General features: G+C 47.8%; 1 protein-coding gene across 1 annotated transcript in view; it reads right to left on the bottom strand.

Annotated features, from left to right (window-relative positions):
• Positions 1-25330, bottom strand: part of Nos1 (nitric oxide synthase 1) — a 79042-nt gene that overhangs the window by 4509 nt on the left and 49203 nt on the right. The window contains exons 17-26 of the mRNA XM_035444176.1: positions 23705-23821; positions 22088-22262; positions 19730-19868; positions 18898-18976; positions 10654-10847; positions 9139-9308; positions 4770-4980; positions 4067-4154; positions 1928-2049; positions 334-482 (exon numbers count right to left, since the gene is read on the bottom strand). Coding sequence (XP_035300067.1) covers positions 334-482; positions 1928-2049; positions 4067-4154; positions 4770-4980; positions 9139-9308; positions 10654-10847; positions 18898-18976; positions 19730-19868; positions 22088-22262; positions 23705-23821 — 1444 coding nt within the window. The remainder of the gene's footprint in view (positions 1-333; positions 483-1927; positions 2050-4066; positions 4155-4769; positions 4981-9138; positions 9309-10653; positions 10848-18897; positions 18977-19729; positions 19869-22087; positions 22263-23704; positions 23822-25330) is intronic.

The raw sequence follows: 25330 nt of genomic DNA, 5'->3' as shown, positions 1-25330 counted from the left end.
TCAGTGCTGAGCTTGCTCCTGGCTTTTCATTCCATCCAAAGGAAATGGTGCTGTGCATACATTCAGGGTTAGCCTTCCTGCCTTGATTTACCCAATTAAGAAAATCTTCCTCAGGCATGTCAACAGGCCAACCTAGCCCAGACAATTTTCCTTGAGCTCCTCTTCTTGGGTAATTCTAGATTGTTTCAAGTGGGCAATAAAGACTGGCCAACATGGGGTGGTGTGTGTGTGTGTGTGTGTGTGTGTGTGTGTGTGTGTGTGTGTGTGTGTGCTGGCAAGCACAAGCATACTCATTCGTGTACACTGAGTGTGGCCCAGTATGGGCTGGGTTACCTTTGGCCTGTCAGGTTCCCGGGAATAGGCAGTGTACAGCTCTCTGAAGACACCCTTGTTCTTGGCCTGCAGCGTCTCCTCTCTGTAGATGTGATCTATCTTGGATTGTCGACACCCAAAGACCAGGACCATGGGGCAGGGATTCATTCCTGGGGACCGGGGAGACATATCACAGATGGCTTTGATGCCCAAGTAGGCAGTAGTTGAACTATAGGAACTGGGGTGCCAGGACCTCAGGGTGTGACATGCAGAGGAAAGCTCACATGCACGGGGCAGGTGGTTAAACACACAAGTGGGCCCACACATTTTCACCCATGCACACAGATGAGCACAGCCTGTGGGGAACAGGGGACATTCCTTTCCTCATCTCGCTCCATCCACATGCCCATTCCTGACTCCTTAGCAGCCCACTATTGAAAAACATTGAGTCCAGTTTGGAGCCTGATGGCCCAGGTCTGAGTCCTAGCTCTGTATAACCCTGAGAAAGCCACTTCTCTCTCAGAGCCTCAGTTTCCCCATGTGAAACTGGAAGCACAAGCTATTCCCCAGGATGCAAGGCAAAGGGTGATTCCAGAGTCCCCCTGGGTATGAAATCCTGCAGATGGTCCCATTCTTTATGTAAAATAGCATAGCATTTTCTAGAACTCCTCCATATCTTACTTTGTACCTTCTGTTACCTCTCTACTTATAACAACGGATGCAATGTAAACCCTCTAAAATTATTGCTATATTTCATTGTTTAAGGGGAAAAGTCTGTAGATTTTCAATACAGACACAATAATTTTCTTCAATTGTTTGATGTACAGTTGGGCAATCAGCTTCAGAACCCAGTGTGTGGGCTGATGGTAATAACACCAACCACCTCCTGGGGTCACTGTTCTGTCAGAAACACAGCACTGTGTGGAGCATGTATCTTCCTTCCTTCCTTCCTTCCTTCCTTCCTTCCTTCCTTCCTTCCTTCCTTCCTTCTTTCCTTCTTTCCTTCCCTCTCTCCCCCTCCCTCCCTCCCTTCTTTGTTTTTTCTTTTCTTCCTTCCATCCATCCATCCATTCATCCAATAAATCCTCCATGGCTGGGAACTATGTAGACCAGGCTTGCCTGAAACTTAACAGACATCCACCTGCTCTGGGTCCTGGGGTTAAAGGCAGTGCTATCACAGCCTGTCTAGGTTTTAAATTTGTATTTCTATTGTCCTTCTGTCTTATACTGTTGGATTCCTTGTTTGATGAGTCTGCAACTGGGGATCTTTTCTCTCTTTTTTCCAAACCTGAACTTCATCTCATACAGCAACGCCTGTTCTTGTGTTGGTTTATGGGACAGTCACATGCACAAACCCATTTGACACAGATGCGTGCCTATCCTTGGTGGCATATTTAGGACCAACTCTCAAGTCAAAGAAATGCCCTCTGATGATGAGATTTCAGACCCCTGGGACAGGCTGTGTAGCAGGTCTGTTTGGGTAGGCTGTTCAAACTGCACCTGTGGCCACATCAGCACGGCAACCTCTCCTCTCCCCTTCCCAGGCAATGAGGTAAAGCAGGGACCCTCTATCTTTCTCTGGCTCAGAGGTCAGTGGCCTCTGGAACATATGTACCTTTGTGTTGGATGTCAAATTGTCGCTGTTGCCAGAAGCTTCGGAAGGGTGCGATGCCGGTGCCTGGGCCAACCAGGATGCAAGGAACCTGGGGGTTTCGAGGCAGGTGGAAGCTAGGGGCACTGAACAGAAAAGACAGAAGATTCACTGTGAGCTGCTCCAGATTGAAAGCCCAGGGTAGTCCAGGCAGCCATCTTAGAGAGACTTATTGTTCCTTAGTGGGACCATGGGCCCCCTTTTAGAGTGAGAATTCACAGATTAGAGCAATTTAAAAGTAAGTTTGCTAGGATTTGGCTCTTTTTTCCATTCCCCATCATTTTGTCATCAGGCTAAGTCCCATGGACAATAAACCTGAGCTAACCTGGACTTACTCTGTGTTCTGGTTTTGGGAATGGGGACCCCTTTATTGGGAGTTATTGTATACATTGTGGGAGTTCAAGTGCCACCCTGGGCTCCTACTAGTTTGATGTCAGGAGTAACTCTGGAATTAAATGACAATCAAAAATGTCTTTGGACATCATCAAATATTCCCAGGGTGGTACACAGAGGGAGAAAATCACTCTGGGTTGAATTTTAAGTTAAAAAAGTTTCAACTATGTGTATGAGTGTGTGTGTGTGTGTGTGTGTGTGTGTGTGTGTGTGTGTGTGTGTTTATGTTTATGCATGTATGTATGTTTGTTTGTGTGTACATGTGGAGGAGGTCAGAGGTCAACATCAGATATATCTTTCTATCATTTTCCATTTTATTTTTTTCCTCTTTTTTTGGTTTTTTGAGGCAGCTGTGTAACAACCACAGCTGTCCTGGAACTCACTTTGTAGACCAGGCCAGCCTCGAACTCACAGAGATCCATCCACATGCTTCTGCCTCTGCCTCTTGAGTTCTGGGATTAAAGGTATGCACCACTACCACCAGGCCTCCACTTTATTTTTTTGAGCCAGGTTTTTCCACAGAACCTGGAGCTCCCTGATTCAGTGGCTAGCTGCCACTAAGCTTTGTGAACCCAGCTGTCTCTGCCTCACAGATTCCAGTCACCCTGCCTGGCTTTTCAATGGGTGCTGAGGATTTGGGTTTGGATCCTTACACCTGTAAAACAGGCACTTTACCCACCGAGTCATTGCTCCAGACCCTGACTTCAGCTTCCTGTCCCACTCTTGAGAACAACTCTTTGGTCATCAATGAGTTCTTTACTCAGGGGTTTCAGACACCAGTGTCTGAAGGAGCCACCTGGGGATGCCCATATGTACATCCCCAGGCTGTGCGGTCAGCCTGTGAGGTCAGGCTGTGCTTAGGACTCCTGTTTTAAGACCAACTCTGTGAGACTGTGATGTGGACAGTAGGTGGTCCATGCCACCAACATTCTACCCTCCACAGGAGGCCAGAGTGGTGGCCAAGCCATTGTTGCAGCAGAGCATCCAAGGAGGAAGCAGCTGTATATGGCATGAGGTTCCCACCCCGGGACCCTCCTTCAAGTGGGGATATCTCCTATCGAGAGGGATGTTTAGTACATTCCAGTCTCTGGGAAACTGGAGTGAAAACCAGAAAGAAAAATATAAACAAGGAGCCACTGAGATGGCTCAGCAGATCAAACGCTTTCTGTGCAAGCCTGCTGATCTGAGTTCGATCCCCGAAACCCACGTAAAGGTGGGAGGGGAGAACTAATTCAATGAGGTTGTGCTGTGACCTCCTTGTGTGTGCCTACACTTACACATCACATCACACACACACACACACACACACACACACACACACACACAAATAAAAAGAAGAAAAATCAACCCGGTGTGTCTTTCACTCTCTGCCTACCACCTCAGGGACATATGATGATGTCTGAAGACATTTCAGGTTATTACATCTTCGAGGATAGGATGCCCACTGATCTGTAAAGCTCATGAAGGTTAAGACCATTTTTCCATGGTCTTCTGCAAGTATTTATTAAGCCAGATACCAGCTGTCTGTGTGTCCTTTCATCCTATCTCCCTAGCAACTCAAAATGATACAGGACATTGGTGCTTCCCCAGCGTCACCTGCTGTCTCTCTAGAGCCCTTCAGCTCGGACCTTCATATACTCCAGTATCCAATACAGGGCATCAACATGCTGATAGGAGACGGGCATGCATCTCTCCTCATCTGTCACTCACCCTCTCACGAAGCAGGGGACTACATCATCAGCCTGTATCCGGTTGAGCCAGGAGGAGCACACACCGTGGTGAATTGGTCCTTCCCCATCTAACAGAAGGAGCAGGTGGTCCATCTCATCATGTCATGCACTGTCTCACTTTTCCAGTCCCTGACCCACCCCTCATGGCCGGTGAAGAATCTCCCAGCTCAATGCCAAGTGTTGTGTCTTGGAGTTCCAGACCTGGATCCCTGTCTCTGAAGGGGAGGAGGAGCTAGCACACTCGGAGCTAGTGGACTATGCCTGTGCACAGGTTCTGGATGAGAATACTCAGACCCCGCCCACTTAGGGCCTGGGTCAAGGTGCTCTGAATGGCCTGTTCATCTGGGTCTCAGAACTTCTAGGCACTGTGCATTTCAGTGGCTTGATCACAAGGGAAAAATAGCACAGCAGTGCTTATGTTATTTAGCCTCATTCAGACCTGCATGATGCCACTGTGAGTGCTGCCCGGCAGGAGGGATAGGGTGAGGGGAAGCCTAGGTGCTGCCCTCCCAAACATACACCATGCCCATTTCTAACCATACTCAGGCTTATCTCAGCTATGGGAACACACTCCATTCCCTGGGCTTGGATGGCTGTTAGCTCAGGGAGAGACCTCCAGACACTGAAGGGAAATAAATGCAGACACAAGGATCTCCCAGCAAGTGCTTTTCCCGCATGCGCACCTCGGGTGTGGTAGGAGACAATGGCCACAGTGAGGTGCACCTCATCCGGGTACATGTCTGGAGAGGAGCTGATGGAATAATAACGAGGCTGCAGCAGCGACAGCTGGGTGAGCAGCAGCGTGGCTGGCATCTGGATGGATGGGAACTCCTCCAGCACCTCTACCATGGTGGGGTTCTTGCCCCATTTCCACTCTTCGTATTCCTGCAGCCCCTGTGGTAAGAGAGGACAGAGAGCTTGAGACCAGGTCCCAGATTGCTGGGGCCAGGGGAGAGGGGAACCAACCCAAGGATATTCAGTACCTACAGTGGGGGAATGCAGTTCTGCCTCTGAAACAGACTGACGCTTAAGGTTGTGGTTCAAGTGTGAACTGTCCCCCCTAGTCACGTTTGCACACTTGGGTCTCAGTTGGGAGCGCTGTTTTGGGAAGTTGTAGAATCTTTAGAAGGTGGAGCCTAGCTGGAGGAAGTGAGTCATTGGGGGCGGGCCTTCAGGTTTTATAGCCCAGTCCACTTCCTGTTGACTCTCAGCTTCCTGACTGCAGATGCAATGTGACCAGCTGCCTCATGTGACTGCGGCTATACCTTCCCTGTCATGGTGACAGCACCCTGTGACCTTTCTTGCCTTAAGTTGCCTATTAGTGAGCAGTGGTCACAGTGATGGCCATAGCTATTCCGAAATACCCAAGGCTGGTTAATTGGTTCAGTAGAAATCTGTCACTCACATCCTGGAGGTTCGAGGTTGGGCACCAGCAGATTTCGGGTCAGGGGAGAATCTACTTTGTAGATCCTGGTGGTGCCAGTGACATGTTCTCACGTGGCATAAGGGGGAAGCAGATTTCCTGGCTTTTTATAAAAATACCTATCTGGCCTATGAGGGCAGAACCCTTAACTTGTCTTACAAAAGCTCCCCCCTCCCTCCTTTCCTCCTCCTCCCCGCTCTGTCTCTTTCTTTCCTTTTTCCCTCCCTTCCTTTCTTTTTTCTTTTCTGTCTTTCCCTCCCTCCTCTTTCTGCTCCCTCCTGCAGTATTAGTCCTTGCGACTGAATTCAGAGCCTTGTGCACATCACTGTTGCTTCCAGCCATCAAGCTGCACCCCCAGCTGTACCTCTTAATGCCATCACCCTCGAAGTGACACACCAACTCTAACTGAGGGAGTTTAATTTCAATGAGAGAGCTCTAGGGACCATAAACACCCTACAGCAGTGGTATATCATCAACCCATTTCACAGATGAGGCTACGGAAGCACAGAGTCCTGGTAAGCTAGGACTAGGCTTTGTACCTGAGCTGGGGGAAAGCGACCTTTAGTCAGTACACTGATCCCTGACCACCACATGTTTTCGTGGCTTGTGAGGTAAGAATAGATTTTACATTTTAAAAGATTTACTTTTTGTGTGTGTGTGTGTGTGTGTGTGTGTGTGTGTGTGTGTATGTGTGTGTGTGTGTGTGTGTAGGTGTCTGCATGTAGATATGAGTGCTTGCAGAGGCCTGAAGAGGGCATCAAATTCCCTGGAGCTGGAACTACAGACAGTCATGAGTCACCTGCCGTAGATGCTGAGAACTAAACCAGTCTTTGTGGGAACAGCAAGTTCTTTAACTGCTGTGCCTCTTCAGCCTCGAGAAGAGTGTTTTTAAAGGTATCTATTTCTGACGCTGAGCCTCACTGGCCTCCAGCTGCTGGAGGCTGCATTACTCACTTCTCTTCCTGCTGTGTTGGAATCCCTGACAAGAAGCAACCTAAAGGAAGGAGGATTTGTTTTGGTTTACAATTCAAGGAGATACAACCAATCATGGTGAACAAGTGGCTGCAGGAACAGGAGGCGGCCATTGCACTGCACACATGCAGCAGGAATGAAACAGAGAATGAACAGGGATGTGGAGCTGGGCTATAAGACCCCAAGGCTCTCCCCCAACCACCCACTTCTAGGGAGGCCCCGCCCACTAACAGTTCCATGGCCTTTTCAAACAGTGCCACCAGCGGTGGACCAAGGAGGAGCCTGTGAGGGACACTGTACATTCAAAGATTTATTTTTATTAGTTTTAATTATGTACAGGTATGTGTATATCTACATGTGATTATGTGCACTTAAGTGCAGGTGCCAGCAGAGGCTGGAGGCCCAAATCCCCTGGAACTGGAGGTTAACAGATAATTGTAAGCTGCCTGATGTGGGTGCTGGGAACCAAACCTGAGTCCTCTGGAAGAGCAGCAAGTTCTCTGAACAGCTGAACAAACTCTCCAGCGCCACTTTTCACAATCTAAAACATCAGAGGCCTCATGACCAAGAGCCTTAAGTGGAGGCTAAACTGACTTCCCTGGCTATCGGAAACTGTCATTCAGCAGCTGTGCTTCTGCTGGGCATGGGTTCCTGCAGGACATTCAAGCTCATGACAGATATCAAGGGAACCATGACTTGGACTCTAGGAGCGGGCAAGGACCATGGGTGTTTTTCAGAAACCACATTGCAAGTGGGACACTTCCACCCTACCTCACTCCCTTTCTTCTTCTTGGTGGTCAGCTTTGTTTTGTAGTCTGACTATTCCCTCCTAGCCCCCTCTACCTCCCAGGCCATCTTCTCTCTCACAGGTATTTCTGACAACAACAATAATAAAATTCCACTCAGTTATCTTGTCTTAGAGACTCTGTGCTTTCCGGAAGAAATGGGCTTTATATGACGTTCTCTCTCAAAGAATACTATGCAAAATGTTCCCTTGTCATACTCACCCCCGCCACCATTAATCACAAGTTTGGAGTCCAAATTATACATATTCTAAAAGTTATAAAATGCTGCTAAGGATGCAAAGTGACGGCCGCCCGTTCTACTGTGGCCATCTGTTGCCAGCTCCCCACTTCAGAGTCCTCGCTGCCTTCTGGTGTTTATTTTCACATTTCTCGATAATGTGCACTAGCTAATGAGACTCTCCCTTGCTACTCACCATCCAGTCCCCCTTCTTGGATAGCAAAAGAAATGGCCTCTGCTGAGGGTTTGCTTCCTTGGAAGGAGAACCCCTCTCCTTCCTGGAAACACTGGATTGGGTGGTCCACCTGAGTAGGTAGCTGTCTTTATTTAAATTATATTAGTTTTTACATTTTAGATTTATGTGTCTGAATGTTTTTCCTGAGTGTGTGTGTGTGTGTGTGTGTGTGTGTGTGTGTGTGTGTGTATGTATGTATGTATACAGTGAGTGTGCCTAGTAATTCCAGAAGTCAGAAGAGGCCATCTGATCCCCTGGAACTGGAGTTATGGGCTGCCATGTGGGTTCTGGGAATAAAACCCTGGTTCTCTGGTCCTCTGCAAGGACAGCCTGTGCCCTGATTGGCTGAGATGGCTCTCCATCGAAAATCCTACATCTTTTATTTGTTGTGCACAAGTGTGTGTGTGTGTGTGTGTGTGTGTGTGTGTGTGTGTGTGTGTATGTGTTTGTGAGGGTTTGTGTGAGTCAGTGTGTGTGATTGTGTTTATGTGTGTGTGTGGTCAGTGTATGTGTTTGTGAGAGGTGTGTGTGTGTGTGTGTGTGTGTGTGTGTGTGTGTGTGTGTGTGTACACATACAAGTAGAGTTCTGAGGGCAATGTTCTACCAGGGTTCTTCTTCTACCATGTGGGCCCTGGGGGATTGAATTGAACTCAGGTCATCAGCAGGTGCCTTTACATACTGAGCCACCTTGCCAGCCCTGTGTTTTTTGTTTGTTTTTTAGACAGTGTCTTCTCATGCATTCCAGATGACACAGAACTCTCTACATAGTTGAAGATGACCTTGAACTTGGGATCCTCCTGCCTCCACTTGCTGAGATAAGAGGCATGTGCTAACAAGTCTAGTTTATATGCTGCTCTGGATTAAACCCAGGGCTTGCTGTGTGCTAGGAAGGGCTCTACCCACTGAGTCACATCACCAGCCCTGGGTTCCCTACTGAGCAAGGCCAGAGAGCAGCTTGGGTAGGCACCTTCACAGTGTCTAGGCCAGGGTGGTAAAGCTGTTGGGTTCATCTAATTATCAGAAGTCTCTTTTCTGGCAGTCTTTTTTGTAGCAATTCTGGACCAGCAACCACCATTGTTACCACCATCAAAACCCAACCCCTGTCTGTAAACCCACTGTGAGGATCTCTGCTACGTTTTCTTCCATGCATGGGTTAAGGTGGTGCTGCCAAGATCTCAAAATCACAAGGGAAGATACTAAGTTATCATAGCAATGCCTGCTGAGTTTCTCTATTTATCAGGCCTTAAAGTCAGGGGAGTTAGAAGGGAGGAACCAAAATGGTGACCACATGCAAATTAGGTCACATCCTTTGTTCATGACTGCCACCTGCTGTGAAAAGTTGGAAGAACATATTCACTGCTTTCCAAAGCCCCAGCCCTGCAGGGCTCCCAGGACCCACCTTGCTGAGGACCAGCAGCCTCTGCTTCTCTTTCTCACTGGTGGCCAGGGAGGCAAACTGCTGCAGCTGCAGGGGTGTGGGTGGCGTGGTGATGTCCAGGTAGTACTTGAAGGCCTGAAAGATGGTGCAGGGTGGGAGGCGAGGTTCATCCTTCCAATTACTGATGACACCTGGGGAGGCACAGCGGGAATGAGGCATTCATCAAGCCAGGTGCAGAAAAGGAAGCACAGAGAAGGAGTCCGTCAAGGGCCACACAGTTTTCAGGTGTGAAGGCAGGTACTTTAGCCTCCTCACACCTTGCTCTAGCTGTACCCGTGGCTCTCCATGTCCATGGCTTCTGCATTCCGTGTGTTTGGAATAGGAATGAAAGCAATGGAGAGAACTCGTGAGTACACTTCATTTGTACTGAAGTGTACACACTCTCTTCCTTGTTATCCCTAAACACCACAGTGTATCGATGACTTATATAGCATTTACATTACACTAGTAAGCCATCTAGTGAGGGTTTAAAGTACGAAGGAGAGCACATCTAAGTGGTATGTAAATATGACAATGTGCATAGGTGTTATGTAAACACAACGCCTTTTCTATAAGGGACTTGGGCATGCATGGATTCTGGTATCTTCTAGGGGTCCTGGAACCCTTCCTCCATGGTGGGAGGACTATTCTGCCTCTGTATACCTTTCAAACATGATCCCCACACCTCATTGTGAATTCAAGACAGGGTGGAAATTCTGGTCTAACACAGAGAACTACATGGGGTTGGATTCATCGGGGGGGGGGCATGTCTCTTCATAGTGGCTCCTTCCAAGAGGATCTGCAGGAAGGCTTTGACGAATGGCATGCCATTTCCACATTCTAGTTAGCTCCCCTGTAAAGGTGACAGTCGCGGTGTCACAGGCTGTCAGGTATGGCTACCACAGCTCCTTGTGCTGGAGCCTGGAGCCCACCCCTGTCAATGGGGTGAAGGTGAAGCTTGGAGACCCATTGGCTTTGAAGGATTTTCAAGCCAGGTGTGGCAGTTTGTGTCTGTGGTCCTAGTACTTAAGAGGCTGAGGCAGGAGGATTGAAAGTTGGAAGTCAGTCTGGGCTTCGTAGGAAAAGGAAGGAAGGGAGGAAAGAAGAAGGGGAAGAGGAAAAGGATGAAGAGAGAAGGGACGGAGGGAGGGAAAGAAAGGGAGGGAGACAGGAAGAACAGAAGCAAGGAGGAAGGGGCGGGAGGAAGAGAAGGAAGTGAAGGAGGGAAGGAGGCTTGTAGGGGAAGCTGTAGCCACGCCTACTTAGGTGCTGGCTACAGGTGTGCCTGACCACGCCCTCACAAACGGCACGCCTGTAGCCAGCCCCTAAGTAGGCGTGGCTACAGCTTCCCCTACAGAGGCTATTGATGCCACATCCAGCAGCTGGAGTGAGGTAGGAAGCCCTCACTGACAGGCCAACCATGCCCTAGCGGCTGCGCTGTCCACTTGGGGCTGAGACCCCCGCAGCCCTTCTGGCCAGGACAGCTGGGAACCTCACCCAGAGCTGTGTTCCTCTCTTCCAGCATCTCCACCTTCACCATGTGGTTGGCAGGCGGTGCATCCTCCAGGCGCTCAATGAGTGCATTCACTAGGTCCTCGTGGTTGCCAGGGAAGACACCCAGGTGGTCCCCTGGCTGGTACTGCAGCTCCTGACTCCCATTGGTGTGGAGACGCACGAAGATGGTTGATCGGCTGCAGGGAATGAGGGGGATCATGGGACAAAGACCGGCACCCTGTCCCTACTTTGCCTTGGTCTGTTTCTGTTGAGTGTACATCCCCCCTTTTTATGTTCCCTGGCTCTGGTCTGGTGAGATAAATGCCCAGAACCCATCACATAGATTTTCCCAAGCTCTCCAGTCAGCTGCCCATCACAGAGCCAACAGCCAGGTCCCGGATGAGGGACATCCACACGTGTGATGGCTCACCTCTATCTCAACTCTCTTCTTGCCACCAGCCCCCAAGCTCTCATGGCCTCACTGGTGTTTCTAGTTCAGTTTTCCATTCTGTCCCATCTTACCCTCAAGCTCTGAGCTCTGCTCCAACCTGCTGTTTTGTCTGAGATGTATCTGTTTCTTGTAGCTGCCTGCTTTTGTCTCACTTTTTGTCCATTATGGTATTATTTACTTCCTTCTGAGGCTGGTGATATATGTTAGGATAATAGGAACACCATGGCATGGACAATTTGCCTATTTTGGCCGTAGGTTTATCTCCATGACAGTGGCTGGCACATAGTAGGTCCTCAGAGTCCTTGCTGAATGAAGGACTTCAGGCTTCAGGAGTAACTAGTTGCTAGCCATGTCCTTAGTATCTGCCAGGGTTTTCTCAGGGACTACTGCCTCACTCTAGCCACAGGCAGGGTGTCTCTAGTTTATGAAGTTCCATTTCTTATTTCTCATAGAATCCCATGCTCCCTCAATTTCTTTTTAACGTGTCTGTGTGAGCACATGCATATGGTGGTGGCAGTGGCATATGCTTGCCATGGCATGTGTGTGGAGGTCAGAGGACAGCTTTAAGGACGTGGTTCTCTCCTGATCTGTAGTCTCAGGGATTGAACTCAGGTTGTCAGGGTTGGTGGCAAGTGTCTTTACCCCATGAGCCCTCTCACTGACCCTCTACTGTCTTTTGCCAGTAAGGTCCATATTGTGGTATTAGAAGGCCTTGCCAGAGGCTCAGGGCCTCTCATGAGGAGATGTATCCATGTGTGAGAGTGCAGGGCTCTGGGAAGAATCTGTGTACTTGGCCCTCCTGTGTGGGTTTGTGTGTTTCCAACCTAGGGCGCGCCCATATTAACCAGCTGCTTCAAGAATGAATTCTTGGGGCTAGAGCGATGGCTCTGTGGGTAAGAGCTTTTGCTGTTCTTGCAGTGGTGTTAGTATTCAGGCGTCTGTACTGGCCTGCCCTTGGGGTTCTGACAGGATATGACCTCAGCTGCAGCCACTAAGAGCACCACCTGTGCATTCACAGTGTTGCCTTTTAAAAGGGTCCTGCCCGCCTCCCATCTTCCTCTCTTTCTCTTTGCTTCTCTACCTCTCTCTCCTTCTCTCCATCCCCCATCTCTGCCTCTCTCTTCTCTTCTGCCACTCTTGCCCCCAGAAGTTGGTCCCCCTTTCTCCTTCCCTCTCCCCTCCCCCTTTCCCTTTCATGTTCCCCCAATAAAACCTCTCCACCCAAGCTCTGTCACATGGTATCTTTCTCTCATGTGCTGCTTTTAAAATTAGAAAAGAGGACCCAGGTTTAATTCTCAGCTCTCACGTGGCAGCTCACAAACACCTGTAACTCCAGTTCCAAGTGAATAAGATTCCCTCTTCTGGGTACTGCATGTCCATAGTACACAGACACACATGCAGACAAAACATCCACACACATAGAATAAAATAAAACTTTTAAAACCCCCAAAGAAGGACTCCTTGGGACTGGAGAGTTGCCTCAGTGGTTAAGAGCACTGACTGTGCTTGTAAAGGACACAGATTTGGTTCCCAGCACCCACATGGAGGCTCACAGCCATCTCCAACTCCAGATATTGCTCTTTTTTTCCTTGCCAACTGGTCTCAGTGGAGGGAGAAACTCGTGTTCCCCACATGTAAATCACACTTGAATAGACCAAGATCACTTGCTATTTAAGGAAGTTTCTGGCACAACCAAGAACCCCTTTGTGCTACAAATAGCCACCGTTATTAAAAATAGCTAAACTGGCACATATCTTTGTGTGTATGTGGGGTGGGGAGAGTATGAAGTCATTTCTTGAAGCCTGGTGCCCTGTTTGTGTTATGGTGGGGCACTTGGGAGGCCTAACGGTGTGTTCCTAGGGTTTGGGATGCTCCTCCCCTCTCCCAAGAGGGTCTTGCCCTCACTGGGATGCTGAGCTTGTCAGTGACAGCATTTCACATGACCTGTTTTTCTCCCTAGTTTACATCAGCCTTTGCTTCCTGTGAGCAAAGACATCACCACTATTGCTTCCACTGGTCACAGGAAGAGATTGGCAGAAGCCACTAGCCAGCAGGGGGCGCTGCAAGGCCTCTATTCAGGAGCCCGTTGCTCAAGCGAAGTCTTTGAAAGGCTTTCAAATCAACACCCACTTTTCTTCCCTTTACTAGGACTTGTTCCCAACAGGAAGGCCCAGGGCCAGAACCTGCTGAAGTGGCTGATGCTCATCAGCTTCCCCCAGGCCTCCTGACCCTGCAGGTGATTGGACAGTAAAGGAGGGGACAGGATAGGGGACAAACAGGATGTGGCCAGCAGGTATGTAGAAGGTGGGTCCAGGTTCTGTCCCATATGGGATTTTGCACAGGATGACTTTGCAAGTGACAAGGAGGGCATGGCTGGGTGCCCAGGGAACCTGGATGGACAATCCTCAAGGTTTGCTGTGAAGTTGTGTTTTACTGGCCAACCTGAGCATCAGTTACCATCACCCTTCATTCTGCTGCATTTTTTCTATGTTTGTTAAGCTCTGGGATAGGGATTTTTTTCTTTTCTTTCCTTCCTTAGCCTCCGTGTGCTAAGGTTACAGGTTCAAGCCACAACTCATAGGGTCTGTTGAGTGGCTCTGGGAAAGACGGGCAATTTGGGAAGTAGCAGCCATTCAGGCCTGTGTTCCTCTCTTCTCACAGCCTGTCCTGTGTCCTACTCATTCTTTCACAGACAGAAGTGTCACTTTGTACTCAGACACAGAGACAGACAGACAGACAGACAGACAGACAGACAGATCCACACACAGACACATGCATCCACACACAGACACATATATACTGAGACACAAAGACAGACACATGCCCGGCAGTGGTTCAGATAGGTTCACAGGTGAGACAACAATTTTTTAACATCCTGCATTAGATAGAAAAGTCCGAACAGCTAATAGCTCCATCAGGCCAGAAGGGTAATGAGAACCATGAACAGGCTGCCCTCAACAGGTGCAGTTATCAATATGTGCTCATGTGGCTGTAGGCACTGGGAAGAGAGTAAAGGGCAAAGGAGAGTGGGCAGGACGTCCTGTTGTCACAGAGAGAAGTCACTTAAAGATCTCACAGGGTTAGGGAAGTGGATGTGTGGCAGCGGTGGGGAGAGTGGCCTAAGGGTGACGGTGGTCACTCTGTGGTCTGATATTTGAACATAATGTGGAGCGAGCACACAAAGACCCCTGGGCAAGGTCATCTAGGAGAAGGGACAGTAGAGGTCCAGGGCAGAAAAGAGGGGACAGCGTGTTAGGAAAGTGGAAACATTGCTTTCCTTCATTTTAAGTTGGCAGTGTCGTGCTATGTTGTCTAGCCTACCTTCTAACGCACTGTGTAGCCCAGGCTGGCTGTGAACTCTACGTGCTCAGTGCATCAGGAACTTGAAATCCCCTTGACCCAGCCTCTTGAATGCTAAAATTAAAGATATGCGTTACCATGCCTGGCCATGACTGCAGAGTTTGAGAGAGGTGATGGGCAGATCCCAGGGACCTCTTCATGACCTATCAGGCAAAGATTTCAGAGAGTCTGCTTTGATCTGTATGAACCACTGTAGGCTGTGAAGCAGAGAGTGTGTCTGCTTCAATTAGCATTTTAAAAAGATTTCTTGGGCTGCCTTATCTCAAAAAACAAAACAAAACCCAAAACAAACAAACAAACAAACAAAACCAAGGTTCTTGGCTAAGGAAATGCTGTGTAGTTAAGTGTACTTGCCACACAAGCAGAGGGCCTGCACTCAGATTCCCACTCGTAAGTAAAACACTGGGTGAGGTGGTGTACATCTGTTACCCTGTAGCTGGAGAGGAGGGTGCCTGGGGGTCACGGATCAGCAGTCTAGTTGAATCAGTGACCTCCAGGTTCAGTGAGAGCCTATCTCAAAAACTAAGGTTGAGGGTGACCAAGGTGGATTCTCCCTGTCACCCCGGGGCCTCTATACATATGTACACACATGCACAAATGTGTACCCCATATAGACACAAAGATTGCTCTACTGGGATCTTCCATCCCTGTCCATTGAAAATTCTCTCTGTGCCCTCGAGAAGTTCACATTTCCTTTTCTGGGCATATTCTCCCTTTTCTTCTCTGAAGTCCTCTCTCCTTAACAATCAATCTCAGGCCTTCATTCTCTCTCCTCCCCTTGACTTCTAGAAGTTTCTGTTTCCATCCTGCCCACACTCACCCTATTACACAATCTCTTACACATTGCTTTTCCTAATTACTGTGCCTACAGCACAAAATTCCTTTCCAGGCTGGATGCTGAGTGGGGGTCAACTCTGGATGGGTCACCCTCTGAAGGCTGCTAACTTCCTCCTTGGCACTGTGCCTGTAATTAAGGCTTGCTAGTGGGAATGATTTGTGGTATCTTATTTGTGGTTTTCTAGGCCGGAGAGTCCCCACTTTGGCCTTGGCCTGGGGAAGTGGGCAAGTTACGCTTTTCCACTCAATAGTACTTTAAAAATTAAATTTTACAAAGCATTGTCTTTTAAAAACATATTTATTCTATTCTAGGTGTATGTGTATGGGCGTTTTGCCTGCATGCATATTTGTGCACCACATGCTCGTCTGGGCCCACAGAGGCCAGAAGAGGGCATCAGATCCCCTGGAATTGGAATTATAGGTTGTTGTGAGCCACTATGTGTGTGCTGGGCATTGAACCCAGGTCCTCTAGAAGAGCATTCAGTTCTCTTAACCACACTGGCCTATTGCTCCAGCCCCCAAACTCCTTATGCACAATTTGGTGTCTTCTTTGCTAGTTCACAACTATTTTAATTCAATTCCAATTCCTAACCTTGCTTGGCAGATTTCTTTGTTAATTGTCTTCGAAACTCTGCCAGAGTCAGGTCCCTCTGGGTGGTGGATGTGAACCGATTCCAGGGCCATTTGCCTGTTTTTCCTTGCTGCCTACAGACCATGCTCTAGGGAAGACTCGGCACACACTGGCTTTTCATGGGCTTTCCAAAGAGCATGGCTCCTTGGTTTACTGAGAACCTCTATTGTTAACACCGTATCAGTCGTGACTTTCTACCTGATAGGTCTTTTAACACACAGCCCCTCTCCACCAGATGTCCCTATGGACCTAATGCTGCATTTAACTAATTGTTCAACGATATTAAGTGCCTAATATATTCAATTACTGTCTGAGAATATTTGGGAGAGAGAGAGAGAGTTCAAGAAGCTTGGGCTCTGTCCTGTTGACCTCTTTAATCAAAGGCTTGGAAGGGCACATAGGAAGCATGCGTACTAACTAAGCAGGTAACACGAGGAAGCTGGGAGGAACAAGGACTGTGAATGGATCCTGCACTGTGCCAGCCGCTTCAGGAGGACCATTTTTAGTGGTCACAGCAGCCTGGCAAGTGAGATGGAGACCATCTGTGGAGTCATTTGGTGTGACGGCCAGATAACCAGGTCAGTGTGACCTTGAAAAAGACACGTGCATTTTCTCGTGGTCACTTCTTATATCTAACATGTGAGCAATTATGGTCTTTATTTCCTGGGCTGGTATGAGTGAGAGACAAACATCCAGAGAGCTCTGCTCGGCACATGGAAGACAGAATGTATTAGACACAAATGAGCAAGCTTGCTGCCAGATTTGCATGCCGAAGTGAAAGAGAAAGGTCCTGGTGGCATCTAAGTGACTTTTCAAGAAAAGCATTTATTTTTATTTTGTCTGTGAATGTTTTGAATGTATATATATTCACTGCTACCCATGGCGACCAGAAGAGGGAGCCACATACCCAGGGAACTTGAGTTACAGATGGTTATGAGCAACCATGTGAGTGCTGGGAACTGAACCAGGGTCTTCTGTAAGAGTAGCCAGTGCTTTTAATCACTGAGTCATCTCTCCAGCTTTTGATTCCATACCCTGTGAATTTTCCAAGGCCTCAGTTTGTGTGTGGGAGAGCTGGGGTCAGTGCCTAGGGCTGCAAAGAATAAAGAATTGAAAAGACATACCTGAGTTGTAACTGAAAAGAGAAAAAAATCCCAAGAGGGATTAGTGCAAAGACTTAAACCATTATTATAGATGCAGAGGGGTAGCCAGTCCAGGTGTGATCATTTTGAAAGAAAACAAAAAGATACCTGGGTTCAGTGAGGACACAGACTTAATGGCTGAGTGGGATGGCTATGAGGACAGTGTTACAGGATAGGTAATAGTATATCCTGTTCAGGCTGGTGATGGCAGTAACTGACCCAACATAGTTGTTCTTGGTGATCATGTGACTTCTGCTGCTGGGGCAGGAATCTGGGAGAGATATTTACAGTGGAGGGGTAAGTGCCCTGTGATTAAAGCCTAAAGCTCAGGAAGCCAGGTCTTAGAACAGCTCAGAGGCAAAGGGACCCAAAGGACATGGGTCAGTGTCCTTGGCCATGTGAGTCTCTTATTAGGAAGAAATGAATTTGTTTTGGGTGTCGCTGAAGAGCCTAACTGTGTCTTAAGTCAAGTGCTAAGAATTAAAATGTAGTCCAGTGGTCCAGCACTTGCCTAGAGTGTTCAAGGTCCCAGGTTCAAGCCCCAGTATTGCATAAAACAAAAGCCACAACTGCAACCCTCCCTGCCCCGCCCCAAGTGCTAAGACAAAAGCACTCTATATCAGATAGCAAGGTGTTTGGCTACAGTAGATGGTAAGTTATTTGGCTATGTTAGGTAGTAAGATAATTTCTAGGGCTGGGGAGATAGCCCATTGTGTGAAAGAATTTATGGCACAAGCCTAATGACCTGAGCTCAGATCTCTACAGCCCACATAAAAGGCTGGGTGCACAGGGCTGGGGAGATGACACAGTGATTAAGAGCACTGGCAGCCACTGCAGAGGACCCAGGTTTAGTTCCCAGAATCCACATGGTGCTTACAATTACCTGTAACTCCAGTTTGAGGGGATCTGACACTTTCCTGGCTTTGACAAGCGCGCGCGCGCCACCCACCCACCCCCCCCCCCACACACACGAACAACAACAACAAAACAAATGAGAGCACACGTGTCTGAAGAGCCCAGAACCCATAGGAAAGGACAAGAGGACCCAAAGAAGCTCCATGGGCCAGATCTAGCTTATGCTGCAGGGAAGAATCCCTGTCTAAAATGAGGCAGAAGGTAAGGATGGACACCCAAAGGTTGTCCTCTGATCTCCCTAGGCATGCGGTGGCACAGTCACCCTCTGCAGAAAATACAGTTAGTGTTTCAGATCAAAGAGTAAGTTGTTTTGGGGTGCGCCTGTCGTCACTCCATAGTGCAGGTAGCTATGTTTGCAGCTCTTTGGAGCAGTGGTTCACCCTTCCTAATGCTGTGACCCTTAAATATAATTCCTCATGTTGCAGTAACCCCCAAATATAAAATCATTTTCATTGTTACTCCAAAATTTTAATTATGCTATTGTTATGAACTATAATGTAAATATCTGTGTTTTCCAATGGTCTTAGGTGACCCCTGTGGAAAGGTCATTTGATCCCCAAAGGGATCAAGACCCATAGGTTGAGAAACACTTTTCTAGAGACAAATTGCTTACAGTAAAATACTTGGATTAAGTACTTTCCAATGGAGATGCTGCCTCCACAGAACACTCAGCTATTTCACAAGGAGACTTCCAGCTAAGGTCACCCTGAAGCCCATTTCTTTCTCAATGTCGGTATGATCGACACTTCTCCTTTGTCCCTGTCTCTAGTTGGGGACATGGGGACATGAAGGCAGAAGTCCTAGGACTCTAGAGGCTTTTAGCAGTCTCTGGAATCTGAGCTTTCCTCCTGACTAGGGGTGGCAGCTGGGAGCGGAGGGGATTGCTGCTGAGCAAATCTGGGTATTCCTACCTGGATTTAGGACTCTGCAGGTTTTGGCGGCTAAGGAATCGGGCGGCTGAGACTCGTTTTTTGTGGACATTGGAAAGACCTGTGAGGAGAGGAATAATAGTCACAATGAGAGGGGCTTAAACAATGGTTCACAAAGCTTCACCAGCTTTGAGTATGTGTATGTGCAGATATGTATGTGTATAATAGTGTGTGTGTGTTTGTGTTTGTGTGTGTGTGTGTGTGTGTGTGTGTGTGTGTGTGTGTGTGTGTGTGTGTGTAGGCCAGAGGACAACCCAAGTTGTCATTGTTTAGGTAATGTACAAACTTATCCTTTGAGATAGGGTCTCTCACTGGCCTGAATCTGACCAGTTAGGCTATGCTGGCTGGCTAATAATCCCCAATGTTCTCAGGGTTCCTCTTCTCCAGTGCTGGGACTGCAAGCATGCATCACCATTCCTGGCTCTTTCATGGGTTCTAGGCAATCAAACTCAGGTCTTGGTATCTGTAAACCCTGTACTTTACCAAGGGAGCCATCTCCCCAGACTCCTTTCCAGCTCTTCCTCTGGAGTGGAAAGGATGAGGGCGGGGGCAGGCAGAGGTGGGGCTGGGTGAGGTGGTTGCAGACACTGAACCAAATGCCAAGGTGGATGGAATGGCAGTTGGAGATGGGGATGGTTTGTAGGGCAGGCTGTGAGAGACCCAATTGTACAGTCCCCTGAATGTGGGGACAGCAGTGTGACCTATGTGTGTGCAAGGGCTTCTCTGGAAGGGGGACCGGAGTCATAAAGCCACCATTCCCACACACCAGCCCAACATTCCTACAAAGGCCTCCTAGGAGGGCAGTGTCAGGTACCTTGTGTCAGTTCTGGAGCTTCGGCCACGTAGGTGAGACGGAACTTGTTCCTTTTCCAGCTGCGGTCATTGCTGATGAGGGAATTGTTTGCCTTCTCAATGTTGACATCATCCCCCACACAGAACACATCACAGGCTGCCTGTGGCCCACAGAGAGTTATTGGTGACCTCAGTTATCCTAGATGGCTCCTCCCCACGAGCTTCAAGGCATGGCATGGATGTCTCTCTCCATCTCTCGCTTTTTCTCCTCTCTCCCCCTTTACCTCCCTCCCTCTTTCCACCATTAGTCCATATATCTGCTTTTTCCTTCCACCTTCTACCCACCAACGCACTCACAACACACAACTCATACATTGATCTACCCACCCTTCATCTACCTAGCTGTCTGGCCATCTACCTTATTAACACTTTCTTCTGTCAATTCAACTAACCATCCATCCTTCATCATCCAACCATCCATCCATCCATCCACCCATCCTTCCACCCATGCATCCATTTATCCATCCATCTATCATCATCCAACTACCCATCCATCCATCCATATATCCATCCATCCATCCATCCATGCATCCAACCATCCATGCATCCATCCATCTATCCATCCATCATCCACTGACCCACCCACCCATCAACCTTTCTACTCACCCATCTATCTGTCCATCTCCACCTAATATTTCATTTGCCTACTCCCCTCTTTCATACCCATCCATTTACCCCCACCCATCCATCATGTACCAACCATTCCCCACTATTTTGAGCAATGACTTGAGGTCCTCACCTCTACTGAAGACACATCTATGATGACATTTATTACTAAATCCCACATGCCCAGAGGATTAACATTAAAATGAAAGTAAATACCATATAATTTTCTTTCATCTTCTTCAAAAGATTTAAAACAATTATACAAAGCCAGCACAAGCTGTCTGGATACACATTTTTTTCTTATTTGTTTTCTTTTCGGTCAAAGCTCCTTTATCAGCAAACATTAATGATCTTAAGATCACTGCTCAGGATGATTAGTAAACTTTTTTCTGAGACAGGTCCAGGTAGGTCTTGAACATTTGGGTTCAAGTGATGCCCCTCCTCAGTCTCCCAAATAACTGGGACTGAGGCATCAACAACCCTACAATTATCTTTTCAGTGAAATTTAAAGTTTTCAAACATGGGTTTTATTATTATCTGGCTGTGTGCTTATTTTAAAACAGTTGACATGCTCATCAACAGAAAACTAGAAAAGCAAAATATCATACTGTGGAATATTATTTGGTCACAAGAAGGGATACAGTACTGACACATGCTACAACATAGACAAACCTTAAAAATTTTATAATAAGGGAAGGAAGCCAGTCACAAATGGTCATCTGGTATTAGATTTCATTCATATCAGATGAACAAGAAGGAATGTCTGTAGACACAGAGATGACTGCTCAAGCTGGGCGTGTGATGGGAGACCAGGATGCTGACAGCTACAGGGTTTAGAGCAACAGTCCCCCCCCCCCCAGACAGGGTTTCTCTGTAACTTTGGAGCAAAATTACAGTTAAGAAGTAGCAACGAACATAATTTTATGGTTGTTGGGGGTCATCACAACACAAGGAACTGTAATAAAGGGTCACAGCATTAGGAAGATTGGGAACCACAGTTTAGAGGCTTCTCAGGGGCCTGGACTCTGAGATGCTCAGTCAGGGTTGGCTGATGAGATGAGGAAACACAGTTATCTCGGATATGAATGAACTCGAGTCATCTCAGCTCTCAGTGTCTGGGTGGAAATCCAGGAATAGGCTTCTAGACACAGCACCCTTTAGTAACTCATAGGGCCTTGGGCCTCAATTTCCCCTTTTGCCTTCTGCACAAGTGCAATGACAGAAGCTGCCCAGGACCCTTCCCTCTGATTGATGATAAGGACCGATTCCAGGGCAGTGGACAGAGAGAATAAGAGCCACAGGGCCGGTATTCAGTGCCCCAAGGACTCTGAGTGGAATATGTGTGTGTTAAGGTTGCTCAAATTCACCGGAGCTGTATCCTGGCTGTGTACATTGTGGGAAGGCCCTCCCTTGCCTATCCTTCTCTCTCTTCTCATCTTTTCTTCCCTTTCACCTTCCTAACATTTCTTCTCTTCCCTCTCTTCCTCCCTCCCTCCCTCCCTCCCTCCCTCCCTCCCTCCCTCCCTCCCTCCCTCCCTCCTTCCTTTTCTCTCTTTATGTTTCTACCCCCACCTCCTTTCCTTTCCCATACTAGGGTTAGAACCCTGTGCCTCCTGCATGCTAGGCAAGCGCAGTACCACTGGGCTATCCTACCATTGAGCCACACTCCCCATGGGGACAGCTTGGAGCTGTCTGGGTATAGCAGGTCTCCTACCTTGAAGACCTTCTTGGCCCAGGTCCTGAAAGCCTCTTCCTGCCCGCAGAGCTCATCCCCCTCCCTCATCTTCAGAATCCTCTCCCCACCCAGCTCCTCCAGGAGGGTGTCCACTGCGTGTCCAAAGGCGCAGAAGTGGGGGTATGCCCGAGAGCCCAGGCCAAATACCGAGAACCTGTCCAGGAGAAAACAGAAGGTCTATTATGGGGACTGTAGGGTGTGGGAGGTGGGGTATCTGGTACCATGGACCGATTAGTATGACCTGGAAATTCATGTGCTTGAGTCCCGAACCCCTATGGGATTGTATATTGAAATAGGAGCTTTAAGGGAGTGATCAAGGTTAGTAAGATCATTATAAAGTCAATTTCTTCTCCTCCTCCTCCATCTCTCCTCTCCAGAAAGAAGGTAGTCACTAACAAGCCACTGAGAGAAGCCAGGTGGAACTCACCCCTTGCTGAACTCCAAGCTTTCAGCACCTCTATGCCAACATGTGATATGTTCAAAAGTCCTTCTTGTGGCTTTGCTAGTCCAGATCCCCGATGGCCACCACACTAGAATTCTCATGGCCATCCTCCTTAAGACAAATTGGTTTGTGGCAAGCAGAAGCATCTCCACAGAGATTCTTTTCTGTCGGCGATGTAGCTAACACAGGAGCGTGGATCCAACAACCAATGTTTCCCGCTCATTGCCTTCCCCACTCACCTTCCTCAGAAACCACTGGAACTTTCTCTTGAGGACAGTAATCACTATTAGAGACCAAGAGGAAGAAAGGCCTTAAGAGCTCTTGGGATTAAAGCCATCCTTCCACTGAAATGTGGTTTTTTTTTTCATAGTGCTTGACATCTCTGTTTTTTCTTTGCAAGTACTTATTAAACTGAATACACATTGAATCCTCAAATGCTTGTGTTTGTGCCACCTTCACCCCAAATTGTCTCCTGGAATATGACTCTGCTTTAGGAAAATGTGGGTTTTGGGAGCAGTTTTCAAATCTGATCCCGCCGTAGAGGCCACTGGCCATGCTTAGAACAAAAAAAAAAAAAAAAAAAAAAAAAAAAGAGGCAGCAGCAGGCCCAATTCTAGACCAACTACAGAATCTTCAGGTTGGGCTATCACACTTCTGGATCGAAAACATCCCCAGGTTATTTTTATTTCATTTGAGACCAAGTCTGCTAACATAGCATAGGCTAGCCTTGAACTTGCCTTCCCTTTGCCTCAGCTTCTCAAGGGCTGGGACTATAGCACCTAGGGTTGGCACCCACTTGGGTCATTGTGGCAGGGTGTCTCCAGAGATGTTTGGGCTATGTAACATTTGCCTCCTTGGAAAAGTGGCTCAGACAGTGGCATCCAGAGACTGGTAGGGCACAGATGGTGGAGAGACCTTGGTGATGGGATCTGGGGCGGGGCATGGCGGGGTTAGAGAAAGAGATGTCAGAACTTGTTAGATATAGATGTCCCCACACATGGGAGACCAGGGAGTGTGAGTTAGAGAGGGAGGGGCCCCAGAGGAATGAAGGAACACTGGGTGAGAATTCTCCTCCTGAATGAAGAGCCACTTTGCAGCTGAACCCTGCTGTCTAAGAGTCCTTGTTACCCTCAGTCCCCTGAACCCACACTCACCTCACATTGGCCAGGGGTCCAGTACTCTCAAAGTTGTCCCTGAGGTCGGGTCCATCACCTGATGACTTCCGGGAGTCAGAATAGGAGGAGACACTGTTGAATCGGACCTTGTAGCTCCTGTAACAAACAAACAAGGGACTGTGACTTCTGCCTTGGAGCCCCCTCCTGAGGCTAGTTCCCACTCTGGATCTTTGACTTATTGTTCCTGGTTCTAGAACCATCTCTCTGGTATTGAGACAAAATATACCACTCCTCTGCGCTCTTGGAGAATGCATCGACTAACCCACAATCACCACAATGACAGCCGACCTCTCAAACTTAAATGTAGCCAGCTCTTGTTTAAATTGGGAAGATTGAGACCCACAGAGTTCATATGGTCTCATCAGTACAGAGAGGGGGATGGAGGGACACCGTGACTGTGCGACCAGGCCTCCTGGCCTCTCAAGTTGTAGCATGAAGAATAAGGGGTAATTCTGTTAAAGTGAGGGTGCTCTGGCTCAGTAGGGATGGGGTGGGGCCTGAGAGCCAACATTTCTGTCCCCATACCTCATTGCCTGCAAATGGAATGGTGTTCTCTGAGATGGTAGTCATTTGCTCCCTGCAGCCATATAAACCCAAAGTTAAGTATAATAAACTACAATTGAAAACCAGATGTCCAAGAAGAGAGGACTTGGTTAAATGTGGGATGCACATAGTGGGTACCCAGAGGAGACTTTTCAGCCATAAAGAATGAAGTCATCTGGGTGTGGTGGTGCATGTCTTTAATACCAGCATTTGGGAGACAGGCAGGTGGATCTCTGTGAGTTCAAGACCAGTCTGGTCTACCGAGTGAGTTCCAGGACAGCTAGAGCTGTTACACAGAGAAATCCTGTCTCAAAAAACAAAACAAAGCAAAACTTCAAAAAAATAAACAAAAAAGGAGGAGGAGGAGGAGGAGGAGGTGGAGGAGGAGGAGGGGGAGAAGAAGAAGAAGAAGAAGAAGAAGAAGAAGAAGAAGAAGAAGAAGAAGAAGAAGAAGAAGAAGAAGAAGGAAGTCACATCATTTTTGGAAAATGGGACAGGGTGATGGGTATGTAAGCCAATCCCAGAAAAATGTCCCACATTTTTTCTCATTTGTAGTTCCTAAATTTTACAGCAATAAATAACATCATATATGTGTAAATGGCATGAAAGTAAAAGTGCAGCTGTGTAGGGGACATGGGACGGGTAAGGAAGGGGATTAGGGATGTATGGGGAAACATCTTAATCTACAATGTGTACTTGCAGGAAAAATTTAAAACATCAGTTCCTTGCCTGCACTAAAAGTCATTTTTTGTTCCAGGTGCTCAGTGGCCATATGTTGCTGGTGGCTGCTTTACAGCCAGCATAGACAGATGACATCATTATAGAAAGTCCCACAAGGCTGGCCTATCCTTGACAACACTCTCCTGCTGTGGAGTGACATTCTTAGACATTTTAGGGTCATGAGACACATTTCCAGTAAAGGTAGAAACAGTTTTTGGCACTGATCTGAGGTGTGCATGGACACTGTGTGTGGTGAGGGCATGTGGATCTATCTATCTATCTATCTATCTATCTATCTATCTATCTATCTATCATCTATCTATCTATCTATCTATCTATCTA

The sequence above is a fragment of the Cricetulus griseus genome, chromosome 4, assembly GCF_003668045.3.
Source record: "Cricetulus griseus strain 17A/GY chromosome 4, alternate assembly CriGri-PICRH-1.0, whole genome shotgun sequence".
Classification (NCBI taxonomy): Eukaryota; Metazoa; Chordata; class Mammalia; order Rodentia; family Cricetidae; genus Cricetulus; species Cricetulus griseus.
The sequence above is the reverse complement of the archived record's forward strand: the minus strand, read 5'-3'. Positions and strand labels throughout refer to the sequence as shown.